Below are 18829 nucleotides of genomic sequence, written 5' to 3' on the forward strand. Positions count from 1 at the left end.
ATCTTCAAGAACTGTATTTTTCTTGTAAAATTCGGAAGGACATTCATTATTTGGACACTTGGAATTTTTTTCAAAAAGGCCATACATTCACCTTTGGACTGTGAGCAAGCATGCCTTTTCCAAGAAACCACCAGACTACTTGAGAAGGAGAACTGTTTGCTTATTTGAACAGTAATTACTTTAATGGCTGGGGAGGGGAAAAAAAAACTGTTTTAAAGGCAATGGCCTGGTGATTTACTGGAAGTCACCTGACGAAGATGAGCTTTATGTTTTGAAATTTCTTTTTGAGCTCTGTTGGGAATAAAATAAGGAGGAGGAAAACTGCCCAACTCATGCTCTCCTTGCCTTGCCTGAAACAGTGGTCATTGGTATCCAGCTAGGAATCCCCATCTCAGTGGAACTTATCTGTCTTTGGAAACCCGAGAGACTTGAGACACGGAGGATTGATCCAGCTCTATTTTCCTCCATGCCAAAGCTCTGTTGCTGAGAACCTCTAGGCATCTACTGGGACTAGCGATCCATCCATCTACACATGAGGGAGCACCAGATTGTCAGCGTCAAAACCCTGTGAACTTTATCCTTTTAGTTTTTACTTCAACCACCCATCTCTGCAGGGAACCTATTTGTTTGTCCTTTGTTTGTTTGTGTTTGTGCGTGTAGGTGCTGGGTTATTTTAAAAGGAATAGATAGTTACACTTCCAGATTACAAGTTGTATGTTAGCAGTTCTTGCAACTTATTTTAGAAAACAGAAGTTTTGTTTTATAATAAATCAATCATTCTGAGTTTATTGAAATAAACCTAGTTAAAGTCTCTTATTCAGGGCCTAAAAGTAACGAAGTTAAATAATTGGCTATTTTGGTGAGTGAATTAAATATTTACATTAGTGTTGCAACCAACAGAGTGCTACATGGCCCAACCTAAACCCCCCCTCCCCAGTTGTGATGATTCTTAATTTATAAGCACCTATTTAATCTAAAATCCAAATCTTAAATATGAAGGGAGGATCTTTTTAAATTTTTTTGCTACTGCTTTCATTACTTAACTCTAGTGAAAGAAACTTGTTTGAGCAGTTGTTGTAGATAAAAAAAAAAGTCTTAATCTGCCCCTTCATTGATTCCTGTGAAATCCCTGGAATCATGTATGCTTTACATGTTTGTTATGTCACCTCTACTTCCATTATTAATGAAGTTGAAAGTAGTAATTCTAATGCTGGCCTATTGTGCATTCCAAATTATCACTCCACTGTTGATTGCTGTGGCTTCATTTTCCTAGGCTCCAAGCTCTGGAATTCTCTCCCTACACCTTTCCATCTCTCTGCCTCATTCCCCCTTTCAGACACTTCTTAAAACGTACCTCTCTGACCAAGCATTTTGTTATCTGATCTAATATCTCCTTATGTGGCTTGGTGTCATACTTCATTTTCTGGGATGTTTCATTACATTAAAGCTGCTGAATAAATATAAGTTGTTGGTAGTGTTAACATTCACAGAATATATTTCCTAAGGAAGCATTGCGATACATTGAGATGTCTGAAATCTAATTTGTATAATTTGAGTTTAATTGAGATTGTTCCTTTTCCTTCTGATAGTTTTGTCCTTAATACCACAATAAACGCACCTCATGAGAGCCACATTTCAGCCCTTTGCTTCCAAAATTTGAATGATTCCAGAAGTGGGCCGGCTACTTTGGTAACGGCTGGCTTGGATTGCCAGTTTAAAGTCTGGGTTCTTGGAGATGATTCAGATATATACAGTAAGTACTTAGCCATTTATAAGCAGCCCTTTGAGGCAACTCCTATTTACTTTTGTAAATTCTAAACTTTGAACAATGTACTGTATCAACAATTGAAGGGAATTGAATGTCAAGCCTAAAATAGATAAAGAGGCCTATCTGTATATTGTTTGTGTCTGTGTTCTCTCTTGTATTCCTTTTTAATTTATAAAAGAGCTGATTTAGGCACCCTGTAAATAGGTATTTCCTGTTTCATAAAATGGTTAGAGCACAGAGGAGGTCATTTAGCCTGTCATATCTGTGCCGGCTCACAGCAAAAGCATTCAGCTAATCCCACACTCCTACCCTATCCCTGTAGATTTCAGGTTTTCTTCTCTTTAGATAATTATCGAACTCCTTTTTGAAAGCCATGATTGAATCTATCTCCCCCACACTCTCAGGCTGGGGTCCACCTGCCTTCACCCAATTGAGGCCCGTTGTGGCCAGTTATTAGTCACTTAAAGGGCTGCGTCCTGTCTGGCCTCAATTTTGAGGCCGGCAGGAGGAATTCGAGGGAAGAGGGGAAACCCAGCAGGTCACTGTTGTTGTGTTTTTATAATAATAAAGGCATCAAGCACTCATAACAAATTGGGTAAACCTGTTGTGCATTACAAAAACAGAATTACCTGGAAAAACTCAGCAGGTCTGGCAGCATCGGCGGAGAAGAAAAGAGTTGACGTTTCGAGTCCTCATGACCCTTCGACAGAACTAGTTGAATCCCAGGGAGGGTTGAAATATAAGCTGATTTAAGGTGGGGGGGGGGGGTGGCGGTTGGGTGGGGGGAGAGAAGTAGAGGGGGGTGGTGTGGTTGTAGGCAAAAGCAGTGATAGTGATAGAAGCAGATCATCAAAAGATGTCACAGACGGCAGAACAAAAGAACACATAGGTGTCGAAGTTGGTGACATTATCTAAACGAATGTGCTAATTAAGAATGGATGGTAGGGCACTCAAGGTATAGCTTTAGTGGACCAGGGTGTCCCGGAGGGAACGATCCCTACGGAATGCCGACAGTGTGGGTGAAGGGAAGATGTGTTTGGTAGTGGCATCATGCTGGAGTTGGCAGAAATGGCGGAGAATGATCCTTTGAATGCGGAGGCTGGTGGGGTGATAAGTGAGGACAAGAGGGACCCTATCATGTTTCTGGGAGGGAGGAGAAGGCGTGAGGGCGGATGCGCGGGAGATGGGCCGGACACGGTTGAGGGCCCTGTCAACGACCGTGGGTGGAAAACCTCAGTTAAGGAAGAAGGAGGACATGTCAGAGGAACTGTTTTTGAAGGTAGCATCATCCGAACAGATGCGACAGAGGCGAAGGAACTGGGGGTGGGGGGAGCATAAAAGATTTAAAAATATTTTAAAATAATGGAAATAGGAGGGAAAAAGAAAAATCTATATAATTTATTGGAAAAAAACAAAAGGAAGGGGGAAGAAACAGAAGGGGGATGGGGATGGAGGAGGGAGGTCCAGACCTAAAGTTGTTGAATTCAATATTCAGTCCGGAAGGCTGTAAAGTGCCTAGACGGAAGATGAGGTGTTGTTCCTCCAGTTTGCGTTGGGCTTCACTGGAACAATGCAGCAAGCCAAGGACAGACATGTGGGCAAGAGAGCAGGGTGGAGTGTTGAAATGGCAAGCGACAGGGAGGTTTGGGTCATTCTTGTGGACAGACCGCAGGTGTTCTGCAAAGCGGTCGCCCAGTTTACGTTTGGTCTCTCCAATGTAGAGGAGACCGCATTGGGAGCAACGAATGCAGTAGACTAAGTTGGGGGAAATGCAAGTGAAATGTTGCTTCACTTGAAAGGAGTGTTTGGGCCCTTGGACGGTGAGGAGAGAGGAAGTGAAGGGGCAGATGTTACATCTTTTGCGTGGGCATGGGGTGGTGCCATAGGTGGGGGTTGGGGAGTAGGGAGTGATGGAGGAGTGGACCAGGGTGTCCCGGAGGGAACGATCCCTACGGAATGCCAACAGTGGGGGTGAAGGGAAGATGTGTTTGGTAGTGGCATCATGCTGGAGTTGGCGGAAATGGCAGAGGATGATCCTTTGAATGCGGAGGCTGGTGGGGTGATAAGTGAGGACAAGGGGGACCCTATCATGTTTCTGGGAGGGAGGAGAAGGCATGAGGGCGGATGCGCGGGAGATGGGCCGGACACGGTTGAGGGCCCTGTCAATGACCGTGGGTGGAAAACCTCAGTTAAGGAAGAAGGAGGACATGTCAGAGGAACTGTTTTTGAAGGTAGCATCATCCGAACAGATGCGACAGAGGCGAAGGAACTGAGAGAATGGGATGGAGTCCTTACAGGAAGCGGGGTGTGAGGAGCTGTAGTCGAGATAGCTGTGGGTGTCGGTGGGTTTGTAATGGATATTGGTGGACAGTCTATCACCAGAGATTGAGACAGCGAGGTCAGGGAAGGGAAGTGTCAGAGATGGACCACGTGAAAATGATGGAGGGGTGGAGATTGGAAGCAAAATTAATAAATTTTTCCAAGTCCCGACGAGAGCATGAAGCAGCACCGAAGTAATCATCGATGTACCGGAGAAAGAGTTGTGGAACGGGGCCGGAGTAGGACTGGAACAATGTCGCTTGCCATTTTAACACTCCACCCTGCTCTCTTGCCCACATGTCTGTCCTTGGCTTGCTGCATTGTTCCAGTGAAGCCCAACGCAAACTGGAGGAACAACATCTCTTCCGTCTAGGCACTTTACAGCCTTCCGGACTGAATATTGAATTCAACAACTTTAGGTCTTGACCTCCCTCCTCCATCCCCACCCCCTTTCTGTTTCTTCCCCCTTCCTTTTGTTTTTTTCCAATAAATTATATAGATTTTTCTTTTTCCCTCCTATTTCCATTATTTTAAAATATTTTTAAATCTTTTATGCTCCCCCCACCCCCACTAAAGCTATACCTTGAGTGCCCTACCATCCATTCTTAATTAGCACATTCGTTTAGATAATATCACCAACTTCGACACCTATGTGTTCTTTTGTTCTGCCATCTGTGACATCTTTTGATGATTTGCTTCTATCACTATCACTGCTTTTGCCTACAACCACACCACCCCCTTCCACTTCTCTCCCCCCCCCCCAACCCCCCACCTTAAACCAGCTTATATTTCAACCCTGCCTGGGATTCACCTAATTCTGTCGAAGGGTCATGAGGACTCGAAACGTCAACTCTCTTCTTCTCCGCCGATGCTGCCAGACCTGCTGAGTTTTTCCAGGTAATTCTGTTTTTGTTTTGGATTTCCAGCATCCGCAGTTTTTTGTTTTTATCTCTGTTGTGCATTAGTCTATTGAAACTAGGCACATGAGAACAGATATACATGGACAGAAAGCTTAAAGACAACAGGAAAGCTGTCTGTGTTCTCTGCTTAAAAGCAAAAGTGAGGCTAAAACTAGATTTCATGACACACTTCCTTCCTAGTGATGTTATGCTCCTATCCCTTAAAGGCATGTTATAGCATCAATTCTGCCTGCTAGCTCTACATTTGAAAAATCACAGTACATACTCATTTCTCTGCATCTGCTAACGAAGTGATCTGTAGAGTCTGTACACTGTTGTTGAAATAACATGAACTCTAGTTGATGAATATGGAAGTTTAACCTGATTCTGAATCCTTCTTCCAATGTAGTCCATATTTTTTGGGGATCCTTGTTCTCATCTACTGTTAATTCTGACATGTTCAGCCTGTGTAGACCTTTGTTTCCAATTGCTAGGTGAAGTTTTATGGCTTGCTTGTCTGGTTCAGGTACACCTGAATCAAGAAACCATAGCTCTGTATGCTCTTTAAACATTTTGAATTCAGACAGTGGGTCAGCTGCATCCCAACTCAAACCGAGGAATTTTGTGGATGTTTTGACAATGTCCCTTTGACTTCCCTCCTTCTGTAGTGCCTGGAATGCATGTTGCTGTATCCGCTTTTCCGAAGCTCCACTCATTACAATTGCACCCTTTTCTGGCCCGATTTTTGATGGGTTTTTTTTGTTTGACACTCTCTCATTCGTTATTGATCCGGCCCACATCCTGGTCACCCACCTTTCTCAGTAACCCGGTACTGGTCTTTTCGACGCACTGTACGACTCACTGAACTGACGGGCTATGCGCTACCATCTCACCACAAGAACTCCATCTGCTTATCGGCTCTTTACTTGAGCAGTGTGCCTTCAACGCTTTGCGCAGTCAGCACGCTGCATTCTCAACAGTCTCCAATGCTTCGACTTGGTTGCAGTCTGACCAAAGCGCTGAAGGTCGGCTCATGATCTAAGACTATTCACCATGGTGTACCTGTACTTAATGTTGCTACCAGGCTGAGCACCATGTCGTTTAGAAGGAACTGCTGCTCATTATATTGTGCTTTTATAATGATATAAAGGCACCAATCACTCATAAGGGATTGGGTAAACACATTGTGGGCTCCTGTATTAAGACTAGGCACATGAGAACAGACATATGTGGAGAGAAAGCTTGAAGACATCAGCAGAACTGTGTGTGCTCAGCTTAAAAGCAAAAGTGAAACTAAAACTGGATCATGTGACACACTTCCTTTCTAGTGATGTCATGCTCCTATCCCTTAAAGGCACATTACAACAACTGTGATTGGGCATCGGGGGATTTCCACATCAGCCCTCTCCCCCCTCCGCCCCCCAAGGTCTGTTGCCACCATGTGCTCTCTCCCTGCTTGGGCTCTCCACCAAGAACCACACCACACCACCACCACCCCCCCCCCCCCCCCCCCCCCCCCCCCCCCAACCCCGGGCCTCCCTCCCATCCCTGCTGTGACATCTCCAGCACATAGCTGGTCCTGGGACTCCAGGACTTAGAATCTGGGGACTGCTTGTAGTACAGCTGTAACTTGCTCTACTAGGACTACAGAGCTACCAGCCAATCTGATTGCACACTGCAGCAGACCTTCCATCCGAGTAAGAGGCAGAAATCCCATCTTCAGCCATTTAGCTCTTCACGGAACATTAAATGACTGTGGGCATGCATTCCCTGCCGAGTCTATGGATGGCAGGGTGGGAAACCCTGCCATTTATAAAGGTCCTGCCCTATGACATTGGTAGCCTCTGCTTCCTTGTGAAAGATAAATACAAAGTGTTAATTTAGTACTTCAGCCATGCTCTATGCCTCCATGTGTAAATCCCCTTTTCGGTGCCTAATGGGGCCTCTCTTGTCTTTTACCTTTTTACTATCTCCTGATGGACCTAGAATGCATTTGGATTCCTTTTTGTGTTAGCTACCATTCTTGTTTCATACTTTCACATTCTCTTATTTTCCTTTTCACACTCCCTCTGAGCTTTCTACGTTCAGCCTGGTTTTCACTTGTATTTTCAACCAGATCTCTGGCATACACCCTTTTTCTGCTTCATCTTCCTCTCTACCTCTTTCATCATCCAAGCAGCCGTGCCTTTGTTTGTCACCTCTTTTCCCCTTCCATAAAGGCATATAAATCTACCCGGACTATCTCCTTTTTAAAGACAGTCTGTTGTTCCACTACTGTTTTGCCTGCCAATCTTTGATTTACAGGGACCAAATTTGCCCTCACCCAATTGGCCTCCCCCATTTAATTATTTTTTACTCTGGATTGGTCCTTGCCTATTTCCATAGTTACCCAAAAAAGGCGATTTACCAGAATGGTTCCAGGGATGATAGCTACAACCGTTAGGTTGGAATCTCCTGTGAGCAAAAGAGATCGAGAGCAGATTTTATAAAGGTGGACAAGATTATGACAGTTTTGGATATGGTACACAAAGTAAAGCTGTCCCCATTAGCTGATGGTACAAGACTGGGGGGTGCATGTTTAAGGTTTTAGGCAAAAGATGCAGGCAGGATATGAGGAAAACTTTTTTATGCAGCAAGTGGTAATGACCTGGAACTCGGGAATTAAGACTGATTTGAATTGCTTTGTAGAGAGCTGGCATAGACTTGATGGGCTGAATGGCTTCCTTCTATGCTGTTATAACTTTAAACTTTATAATACACTGATCTGTCCCTAACTGTCCCCCTTGATCCATTTGACTCAGATCCAACAATGCCTCCATTCTCTTTCTACTGGAAACATTCTGATCTAGAAAATTCATCTGAACACACTTCAGAAACTCAGGCTGGAGATTTCAAGGCTTGCCAGCCCCGCCATGGAGTGGGGGTGGATGGTGGGTAGGGGACTGTTAGATTCCGATCCCTGCTTCTGTTTCATTGGTATTGTGCAGTTTTTTGTCATGACAAGAGGCAGAAGGAATTTAATAAAGAGAAGTGTGAGGTGATACATTTTTGGCAAAAGGGAGAGGCAATATAGACTTAATGACACAATTCTAAAATGTCTGCAGGGAAAGAGGGTCCTAGGGGTCTATGTGCATAGATCTTTGTGGGTGACAGGATGTGTTGTTAGAGTAATTAGCAAAGTATATGGGATCATGGGCTTCATTAATACAGGCGTTGAGTACAAAAGCAGAGAAGTTATGCGGAACCTTTATAAAGCTCTGCTTAGCCTGCAGCTGGAATTTGTATCCGGTTCTGGTCACCACACTTTAGGAAAGATGTGAGATTCTTTGAGAAGGTAGAGGGGATTTTAAGAATAGTTCCAGGGATGAGGGATTTTAGCTACAAATAGGTTGGGGAAACTGGGGTTCTTCTCGTTGGAGAAAAGGAGGTTGAGAGGAGATTTGATGGAAGTGTACAGGATTATGGCTAGTTTAAATAATTAGCAAGGAGGAGGGGAATGGGTCGGGTAGTCGTCTGGGCAGCTGTGATAAGTTGGGGGTGTAGTGAGGTTGGGAGGGTAGTCAGAGCGGTGGGGGATAGTCGGGAGGTGGCGGAGGTAGTCGGGCTGGGAGAGTAGTTGGGGGAATTTAGGGGGAGGGGGCTGTGGGGGAGGAATCGGGGTCTGGGGTGGGTGTGGTCAGGGGCTGGGGGTTAGGAGACTCGGGGGGTGGATTGGGGTGCGGTGGTGAAGTGTAGTCAGAGAGGGCTGGTTGGGGATGTGGTGGAGGTGGTGAAGTGTAGTCGGAGGAGTTGGGTGGGGGGTTTGTCTGGAGGTCCAGTGGGGCGGAGGTCAGTACTATGGTTACTTAGAAGTTAAAAGTTGTTTTAATTCTTCAATTTTTTCCTAAATAATTCTGCTAAGAAAGTCGGAACCATCCAAAATCTCCAATTTAAATCAGCCTATTGGATAGTTCCTAGTGCAGGGTAATTGCCCATCAGAAGTTTAAACTTCCCAGGCAATTCCCATGCAGTCCTTTTGTGGGGACTCACAGGGAGGGGGTGGTCCCCTTGCATATCTTCTGGGGCACCTTCCAGGTACGAGCTGTGGGAGATCCAATATATTATATACTCTCAGTGCATTTTGTAAATGCAGAAGATTCAACAGTAGAAGGTGCTGTTGCATACGTTCCCATTTGGAGATACTGAATCATATACATAGTTCCAACAAATTGACTGCTGATTCCTTATTAAAAAACTCTATGAAATAAAACCAAAATCTTGATGTTTATTTTAGTACCTCATTTCCTGACCCAAATGACTTTCATCTTTAATTCATTGCATGTGGTTTGCTGATCACGGGAGAGCGTGATTTACTTTTAATGTTAAAAATCTTGAAGTAAAGTGCTTGAAATAACATTTGAACTGAATTACCAGTACAAAGGTTCAAATAATTGATCAGAGGAGTTACGAAGTTAGCAGCCTTTCTGCACTTTGCTCTTTACATGCTGTGCTCTCTATCTTGCAATTAATTTCCAGGAAAAAGTGTAAGCTGGAGCTGTGATTTTGTGGGAACATATCACCACCTTCAGGCCACAAATTGTAGTTTCTCTGAAGATGGTTCCCTGCTTGCAGTCAGCTTTGAACAGATCATTACTTTATGGGATCCAGACACTTGGGATTTGAAATGCACCTTCTGCCACCCACCTGGCAAAATACGGTGAGTCCTCCAGGAGATTTTTTGCAATCTGGCTGCAGGATTGCTTCTACTGATATAAAGATATTGCCTACTGTAAAATATAAATACGCCATTTGGCTCTAATTTTGAAAGTAATATTTCATCTTTGGGAAATTTGGCACTTATCTACATTGTTGAAATATATCATATCACCCAATTTCCAGCCACTTCGTAACTCTAAAAAAGCTCAATTTACCCTGACATCGTCAGCTAGTGGCAGTGTCCCTGTGGTTCTTACTGTATGATGAGTTTTTATTTTGGTGAAAACCAAATTGACATGGAAAATGAAGAGAATCTTTGGTTCACATAGTCACAGAATAAAAACAATGGGCTGGGTTTAGTTGCAGGCTTCAGGACCCTGACATAGAGACCAAAAGGGGGTCCCAATCCTGCACTTGTTAGTGGCAAAACTGGCAGAGCAATCTTCCTGGAACAGCCTCTTAATTGGCTGCCTCCAAGCGCACCTTGCAGGCTCCCAGCCCAATCAGAGAGCTGGCAACTTGTCGGCAACACCAGTAGGAGAGGTTTGGGACTTCAAGGGTGTCTTAATGGAGGCACCCTCACTGGCCTGCACAACAATCAACAAATAAGCAGAACCTAGATAGATAGGTGAATGGGGCTGGATGGGATACCTCACCGCTGAGTTGATCTCAACCAGTGATTGTGACCATGCTTTAATACAACTCCCTCTTTTTGTGGCATGGAGTCTCTGGCTCTGATGGCTGGGCTGTCTCTATTAAGCTGGTGACCGCCACACATGGTTTGGGGTGCAGCCATTACACCTTTGGTAAGATACCAGCAAGGCCGCAAAATTGCTCTTAAATGGACCCTTGACTATGTAAATCAGCCACCAGCCTCTGTGCAATGGGCAGCAGATCCAAGTTCTCCAGCGGTGGAAATGAGTGAGGAGTCATCCCTAAGCAGCTCTCCCTACTATTTTCCTGGACACAGCGCCACCAGCAGTCGGCTCCAAGGAATTGGGAAAATTCCACACCATGTTTTTTTGTGACATTCTTTGTCATTGGCACAGAAATGTATACCTGATCTGTTGTCCTCAGAATTAGTTTTTGGTCCTTGAGAACATACATGAACATGGCACAGTTGAGCATTTATAGAAATGACTTTGATACTAATCGTATTTCACAAGTAGCTGAGTTGGGTAGAAATGCATCTGTTCTTGAAAGCTTTGGTGACCCATGATGATGTAGTTTCCAAGCATTTATGACACAATACCACTTTCTTCACAAACAGTCCATTTCAGAATTCTGTTTTTTCCCTGTCCGTTTAATAATTATGGTAAATGACAGATAATTTGAGGCAGCATTACTAATCAAATATTAACGTTATTTTGAAGTATTGAACATTTCATTTGAATCTTTCAGAGATCTTGCCTTTGGAAGACTGAGTTGTTCCAAGTACCTCCTTGGTACAACTGAAAATGGATTTTTGTGCTGTTGGAACCTTTTAACATGTACCTGTGCGTATGAATTTTTTTCTTCAACAAAATACTATCTGATTGTATAATCTCTCAATTTACAATTATGAAACAGCTCTTGAGTTTAGAGTGTTTTTTCTTTGCAGTGGAATGGAGCACACAATTGAATGTAATGGTATTGCAAGTTGACCCTCTGTCTGAGAATGTTGCTGCTTTTACTGAATTTTCTAGGATGACAGACTGTAAGTAAAATATTTGTATTTAACTGCAATATAATTCTGCAATTTGTCATTGAAGTAAATTAAGAAATTACCATACATTTTCTTTATTGCAGACACAGATTATAAATTTAAGGTATATCTGATTACCATTTTCACTAGGTTACTTATCATGAAAAACATGATCCAGAAATTATATTCCCTATTTCATTTACAGCTAACATCTAATTCTCACTGTGTAGTTTTAAGTGCAAGCTCTTTTTTAAAAAAAGAAATTATTCCCAGATCTGTCATTTTGAGAACTTTGTGGACTAATTAGATGGTACAGCAATATTTTATTGTTTTTTACTTAAATGTCATTTCACTTATAATTAATTTTTCATCTTCCTTCACAAGCAGTTATATTAAAAGCACCAGCGCGCTGCCTTTGGCAGTCAGGCTGTAGACAGCTCTGTGATTTGTGAGATCGTGCCTGGGAGAATGGACTAGAGATGTGGCCATGCAGGTGTATTTTTTTCCCTCCTGTGTCATGGCCACTCCACTTGGTAGAAATGGAGGAAATCACTCTAGAGTTGATTTGTCACTGACACATGACCCATGGCTACAGAATTCTGTTGTGATGTCATTGGAGAGAAAAAGCAGGATGCATAAATCTGCTAGTTTCTGACTCAATACAGTTCTTTCCACTGCATTGCTATGGTCTTTCAATTTGAAGAAATTTTTCCAGAATGCCACAGCAAAAGATGTTTTATACAAAATCATCTTTTCACCATATTCACTGTTCTGTGTGCATGATGCACTTCTCTCCAATTTGTGTGAAGAAATATTTGTGCTATCAAAATCGAACCTTAAAACCTAATCAAGTAAACACTACCATATTAACTGCTGGGATGTCTACGCATGCTGTTTTAAATTTAACATAAGACTAGAATTAACAAATACAATTTACTGCACAAATCCTCATGATACTTAATGTAATTTCTTCAGTGCTCATAGTTCTAGTGTTCTTATATAGTCTGTGATATTGGTTCAAAGGGTATCTATTTACAACTTAAATTTACTTTTGTAGAATCGCAATTATTCATTACATCTGTAATTAAAAGTATTTTCATATGCAAGTGTCCTATCTGTATTTAAGAACTTTAGCTGTTTAGAATGCTTGAGGTTTTAAGCACTATACAGCATTTTCAATATATTAGGATTAAAAACTCTCTTTCTCTGTTGCACATTTTCTAATGGCTTTCAACCATTTATTCTGTGGAAGGGCACAAGCACACAAGTGGGATTTATCCCTTTTTTTTTAAAGTTGGTCGCTTTTCATTTTCCAAAATAAAAGCAAATTACTGCTGAAAATCTGAAATAAAAACAAAGTGTTGGAAAAGCTCAACAGGCCTGGCAGCACATGTGGAGGGAGAAACAGTTAAAGTTTCAAATCAAATATGTGTTCTGAAAAACAGTTATATTCGACTCAAACATTAACTGCTTCTCTCTCTACAGTTGCTGCCAGACCTGCTGAGCTTTTCCAACACTTTGTTTCTATTTCATATTCCATAACTTTTCCTTAGCTTTTCAGAATTTAAATTCCCCCAATTTTTTTCATTCATGTCTTTTTTTTCACTCCAGTGTTTATTTTTAAGCCTAATGAGCCACGGCCCTTGTACATGCAGAAGAATGTGTGTTACGATCGAGTGCGGTGGGCGCTCTTTGTTCCCAGAGAATTTCCTGAGGACTATAATTCTGACAGTAACCAATGGCTAGTCAGATCCCAGCTCTACTTCCTCTCTGCTTCACAGGTAAAACAAATGTTAACGGTGAAGTTACAAACTAACTAGATATTAATAACTAGATATTCACTGCTATATTAAGCATTTAATAAGTTGATAAGCATTTCCTTTCCCCTTGCAGAACTTGCTGACCTTCGGTACAGAATCAGTAGAAGAAAGGTTGACACCATCCAACAAGCAGGTACTTGTATATTTGCCTAGTATAAAGATAAAGTAGCCAGAGGAGATTATGTTCTCCTTTGTAGAAATCATACATTATATCATTTGAAAGAAGTTTATTGTTGAACATATGCAAGAAGAAAGCACTTTGAGTCCAGGTTATTATACCCTATACTGGAAGAACAAAGCTTCTGAATGCCAACGGAATTGTGAAATTGTAATGCAATCTTTAATTCACTCTCTGGTAATATATAATACAATTAATGGGAGCTTTTATGACGTAATTAAAAGGTCAGTGAATATCCAGTTGCAAATTTGAGGTTGTGAGCTTTAGGATTTTGTTAATTGGTGTTTGACTAGAAAGGTAGCAGTATCTTATGTAATTTGCTAATTTATACAATTGATAATATTACTTACATAGTAAGTTAGAAGATCAACTGAAATAATTCTGAATGCACGTAAGGAAGCCATTTGGCAGATCGTGTCCATGCCAGCTCTTTGCAAGAGCAACTCGGCTAGTCCCACTCCCCTGCCTTTTCTCCTTAGTCCTACCATTATTTAAGGCTAAGAAGCTTTAATAAATGATGCACAATTGTTTAATCTGAGTTTTGTTTGTTATTGGTCTTCATAGAAATGTGCTTCATGCTTTGATAAAATTTGCTTTGTTTCTACCAAGAGTGGGAAATTAATGTTTATCAACAACTTTATAAAAACATTCAATTTTCCTCCAGCTGGTCATAGAAAACATTCCCATGACTCCTTTCCATGCATTGCTGGGAAAGCATAGGGAACAACAAACCAATTTTGGGTCAGAAACAGAACAAACTGCACTGCCTGAAGGATCTGCTACAGTTAACCAAGTGAGTACCTTCATAATGAGCAATTGAGAATACCAAGTCCTAACTATTATAGCTTTCTTAAAAACACTATTTGCTTTTCTCTAGATGCTTCACACACCAGCTCATGTTCTGCCAAATGCATCATTTCTCTGCTTGATGTTTGTGAATTCATTGCTGATACCCAAGATGGGCATAAGGTAAGATGACTAGATTGGTTGCTTTGGAATAGGTGACTTTACCTAAATGCGATTAAGATCATACCAAGGCAGGCATACCTCCTTTGAAGTTATACCTATTTTCTTTCTATTTTTGCTGAACTCTAAGTTATTTGGCTTCCGCGTATAGCTCTTCAATCAGCTTGTTTAGCATCATATTTAGATTTTTCTTCTTGGCCTTTAAATCCTATATTATGCATTAACCTTTACACAGTGCTGGTAAGCCAAAATGAACCCTGTACTTGCCAACTGCTGCATTAACTGAAAACTTGAGGGGCAGGAAAAGGAACTGGAGTCTGAGAGGAAGCAGGAAGGAAGTAAGTGAGAAAGAGCAGAGGGGAAGAAAACAATTAAGAACATGTTGAGTTTGGTTGCTGATTGACAACCCCAAGTAAAAATTAAAATCAGTGTGACCAAGAACAAATAACGTTTTAACGATAATAATTATGAAGTATTAAATAGACCAAAAAATGTGAAGTATAATTAATTTTCACTCATTGCATAATTATCATAAGAATAAAAAAGGAACTTAAGATGTAGTGCTTTTGTTGTCATAACAATGTAGGGCAGGATTCATCGGTCGAGCATGGCAAGCAGGCACAGCAACGCTTGCAAAACACACCACCGCCCTTGATTGGGCTCCGACCACAATTTCACGTTGGCTGTCCAATTAATGGCCAGCCAGTGTGAAATGTGCCCTCAGAGCCTCAGTGCTGCTGGGGTGTGGGGTAGGAGGAGCGCGAGCGCTGAAATCTGCGCATGTGCGAGGGTGCACTCACTGAAAGCACCTTGAAGGCACAGAGCTGCCTCAGGGAGCTGAAAATTTTTAACATGAGAAATAAAGATTTTTTAAATGATATAAACGTGTCCCATGTGACTCAATCACATGAAGAGGGACGTGTTAAAAATAATAATTTTTTATTGTTTTATTTACTGCTGGAAACCTCATCCCACCTGTGGATGAGGTTTCGTAAAAAAAACACAAAGGCCACCTGGCCTATTCGCCCACCAACAGTAATGTTGGACGTGCAGCAAAAACCATACATAATTACTTGCTTAAGGGCCTTATTAGGACTCTTAATTGTTGGCGGGCACGCTGCTGATTCTCGCATGCGCCCACTGACCAAAATATCGCACACTATTTTACTCCGATCAGGTTGAGCGTGCGCCCACCCACGGGTTGTAAAATTCTGCCCATAGTGAATAAAATAAAGAAGTGTATGGAAACCTAGAATACAGACCACAAACATTAATGTAAATCTTTACAGTGCATTGGATTGTGTTGAGTTCTGGTCACCATACCTAAATAAGCTCTCTATTTCACTATAATCAACTTAGGATGGGATATCAAATATCTTCATTATTATGAATTTACACACATTCCAGCAACAGCATAACATTTTCAAATGAAGCAACAATGTCCAGAGAGTATTTGATTACAGCTTGCCCTTCAATAATTAAGAGCACATTTATAATTTTGAAGTGCTACTTAATTGATGCATTATTCTAGTGATGTGATTTTTTGAGTGTGCCACAGCTTGTATTAATATAGCACCGTTTAATATAGTAAAACATCCTAGCCATTTCACGGGCAAAAGTGGGTGACAAACTTAAGAAGCAATAGCAGGAGGGATAATCAGAAGCTTGGTCAAAGAGACAAATTTTAAGGACAAGAAGGAAGTAATGAAAGTTGAGTTACATGCTATCAACTAACTATCCTTCCAACCACCAGTTGTGCAGTTTTAAGTCAAGCTGCAGCTCTTTAAATCTCTCAATTTTAATAAATGGAAAAATTAATTTTTTTGCACATACAATTACATTGATTGAACTCGTACCAGTGAACTAGATGAACTGGCCTCACCTATGAACTACATGATAAAGGTTAGAGAATCTTAGGATTTGATGTTTTGAAAGACCACAGTTAAGCAGTGGTGGTGATAAATCCAAATTATTGCCTCCAAAGCACACCAAGAAAGTAGGATTAGAAGAAATGGTGAAAAGTAAATTGAAGAAATGTTTACTTGGAGTGATAAATGTTTGGAATAAGCAGCCAAATGAAATTGAAGTAGTGTGTTCAATTCTTGTCTGCAAATAATTCGGTTGAAGGAGTAAGATATGTTATCTGACCATCCATTTTGATATGATTTTACATTTTTACAATCTTTAAAATTAGCTCAAAAGAAGAACAAGATGAAGTGGAAATGGAGAGTGAGAAAGAGGAAGATGAATCTGACGTGGAGATGAATCCCATTAAAGATGAGCAAGAAGCAAGGAAAGCATATTCATCAGAGGAACTGTTACCTAAACTAACCAAATCTGAAGAAAAAGAACTGAAAAAACTTCGGAAGATTGATTACAGCTGGCTATCTGCAGTATGGACTGGAGAGATTGCTTACAGCCAGGGATCCGCTAGAAAGTGACAAGATAAAGTGTTAGATATTTTTATAACAAACATTTAGTCATGGTTATCTATATAAAGTTTTTTATAAAATGGCTATTTGTGTTCCTTATAATTGAACTGTTTGGCACACACAATGCTTTTGCACATTGTTCTGCAGTGTACTGAAATGAAAAGAGGAATGGAGTAGCTGAAGTAAACATTGATCCCTTAGAGGATGAGGCTGGGGAATTAATAATGGGAAGCTAGGAAATGGCAGATCCTTTGAACAAGCATTTTGTACCTATCCACTGTACAAAAGACAAACCATCAATAATAGAAAATCAAGAGGCAAAAGAGAGGAACTTAAAGCAATTACTATGGAGGAAGAAGTATGAAGAACACTAATGGGACTAAAGGCTGTCAAGTTCCTGGGACCTGATGGCCTATTTCCCATGGTTTTAAAAGAAGTGGCTGTAGAGATGGTGGATGCATTGGTTGTAATCTTCCAAAATTCCCTAGATTCTGGAAAGGTCCCAGCAGACTGGAAACCACAAAATTAATGTCAAGAAAGGAGGGTGATAGAAAGCAGGAAACTATAGGCTGCTTAACCTATCATCTTTCATTTGGAAAATGCTAGAATGCATTATTAAGGAAGCAGTAGGACACTTCGAAAATTATAATAGTCAAGCAAAGTCAACATGGTTTTATGAAAGGGAAATCTTGTTTGACAGATTTATTGGAGTCCTTTGAGGATGTAGCAAGCAAGGTGGAAAAGGGGGCACCAGTCAAAATAGTGTATATGGATTTCCAAAGGGCATTCATTAAGGTGCCACATAAAAGGTTATTCCATAAGGTAATAACTGACAGGAAACAGAATTGGGGTGAATAGGGCATTTTCAGGTTGGCAGTGGGATGCCAAAGGGATTAGTGCTGGGGCCTTAACTATTTACAAATATAGTAATGACTTCACAAGGAGGGCATTCAGCCTGTGATGTCTGTGCTGGTTCTCCAAAGGATTAATCCACCTAGTGTCACTCTCCTTCCTGTTCAGGTAATAATCTATTTCCTTCTTGAATGCCTTGACTGACCCTGCTTTAACCACACTCTCAGGCAGTGCATTCCAGATCCTAATCCATGAAAACTGTGGCTTGGAAGGAAAAGAGTTTATTGTAGCATGGAGAACACAAAGAGCCTACAAAGGGATATCAGTTAACTGTGCAAAAAATTTGGCAAATTTAATATAATGTAGGAAAGGTTGTGAGGTTGTCCACTTTGATGGGAAGAATAGAAAAGCAGAAAATTATTTAAATGGAGAAAGAATGCCAATGATGCGATACAGAGCAATGTGGGTATATATGTATCACAAAATGTTCGCATGATGATAACAGCAAGTATTTATGAAGCAAATAGAATATCGGCCTTTATTTGAAGGGGAATGGAGTATAAAAGTAGGGAAGTCTTGCTACAACTGTGCAGGACATTGGTGAAATCGCACCCAGAGTGCTCCATACAGTTTTGGTCTCATTATTTAAAGAGAAATATACTTCCATAGGAGCCAGTTCAGAGAAAGTTCACAAAATTGATTTCTCTGGGAATGGGGTTGGCTTATGAGGAAAAGTTAAGCGGGTTTGGCCTTTACTCAGCAGAGTTTAGAAGAATGAGGGATGATCTTTTGAAACAAGATTCTGAGCAAGCTTGACAAGATAGATGCTGAGGGGATGTTTCCCCTCATGGAGGAAATCAAAAGCTAGGGGGTACAGTTTCAAATTAAGGGATCTCCCATTTAAAATAGAGGTGAGGAATTCCTTCTCTTGAGAGCTGTTAATATTTGGAATTCTGTACCCCAGAGAGCAATGGAGTCTGAAAGATTGAATATATTCAAGGCTAAATTGGACACATTTTTGCCCTCAGAATATCACAGGTTATGGGCAGCAAGTAGAAAAGTGGAGTTACAGCCACAATCAGATCAGCCATGATTTTATTGAAAGGTGCGGCAGGCTCACAAATGACCACCTCCTGCTCCTATATATTGAAACATATATGTAAATAAAAGTAAGTACAGCCCAACCAATTATACATATTGAGTTAAGTAGATAAAC

At 41.2% G+C, this 18829-nt stretch overlaps 1 protein-coding gene across 1 annotated transcript in view; it reads left to right on the plus strand.

Annotated features, from left to right (window-relative positions):
• The window catches only part of wdr75 (WD repeat domain 75), a 38411-nt gene extending 21566 nt beyond the window's left edge, over positions 1-16845 (plus strand). Inside the window, exons 13-21 of the mRNA XM_041201696.1 lie at positions 1590-1753; positions 9502-9682; positions 11083-11177; positions 11282-11377; positions 12977-13146; positions 13259-13318; positions 14028-14156; positions 14241-14332; positions 16524-16845. Coding sequence (XP_041057630.1) covers positions 1590-1753; positions 9502-9682; positions 11083-11177; positions 11282-11377; positions 12977-13146; positions 13259-13318; positions 14028-14156; positions 14241-14332; positions 16524-16770 — 1234 coding nt within the window. The 3' untranslated portion in view covers positions 16771-16845. The remainder of the gene's footprint in view (positions 1-1589; positions 1754-9501; positions 9683-11082; positions 11178-11281; positions 11378-12976; positions 13147-13258; positions 13319-14027; positions 14157-14240; positions 14333-16523) is intronic.
• The last annotated feature ends 1984 nt before the right edge of the window (positions 16846-18829 follow it).

Source organism: Carcharodon carcharias, chromosome 12 (assembly GCF_017639515.1).
Source record: "Carcharodon carcharias isolate sCarCar2 chromosome 12, sCarCar2.pri, whole genome shotgun sequence".
NCBI lineage: Eukaryota > Metazoa > Chordata > Chondrichthyes > Lamniformes > Lamnidae > Carcharodon > Carcharodon carcharias.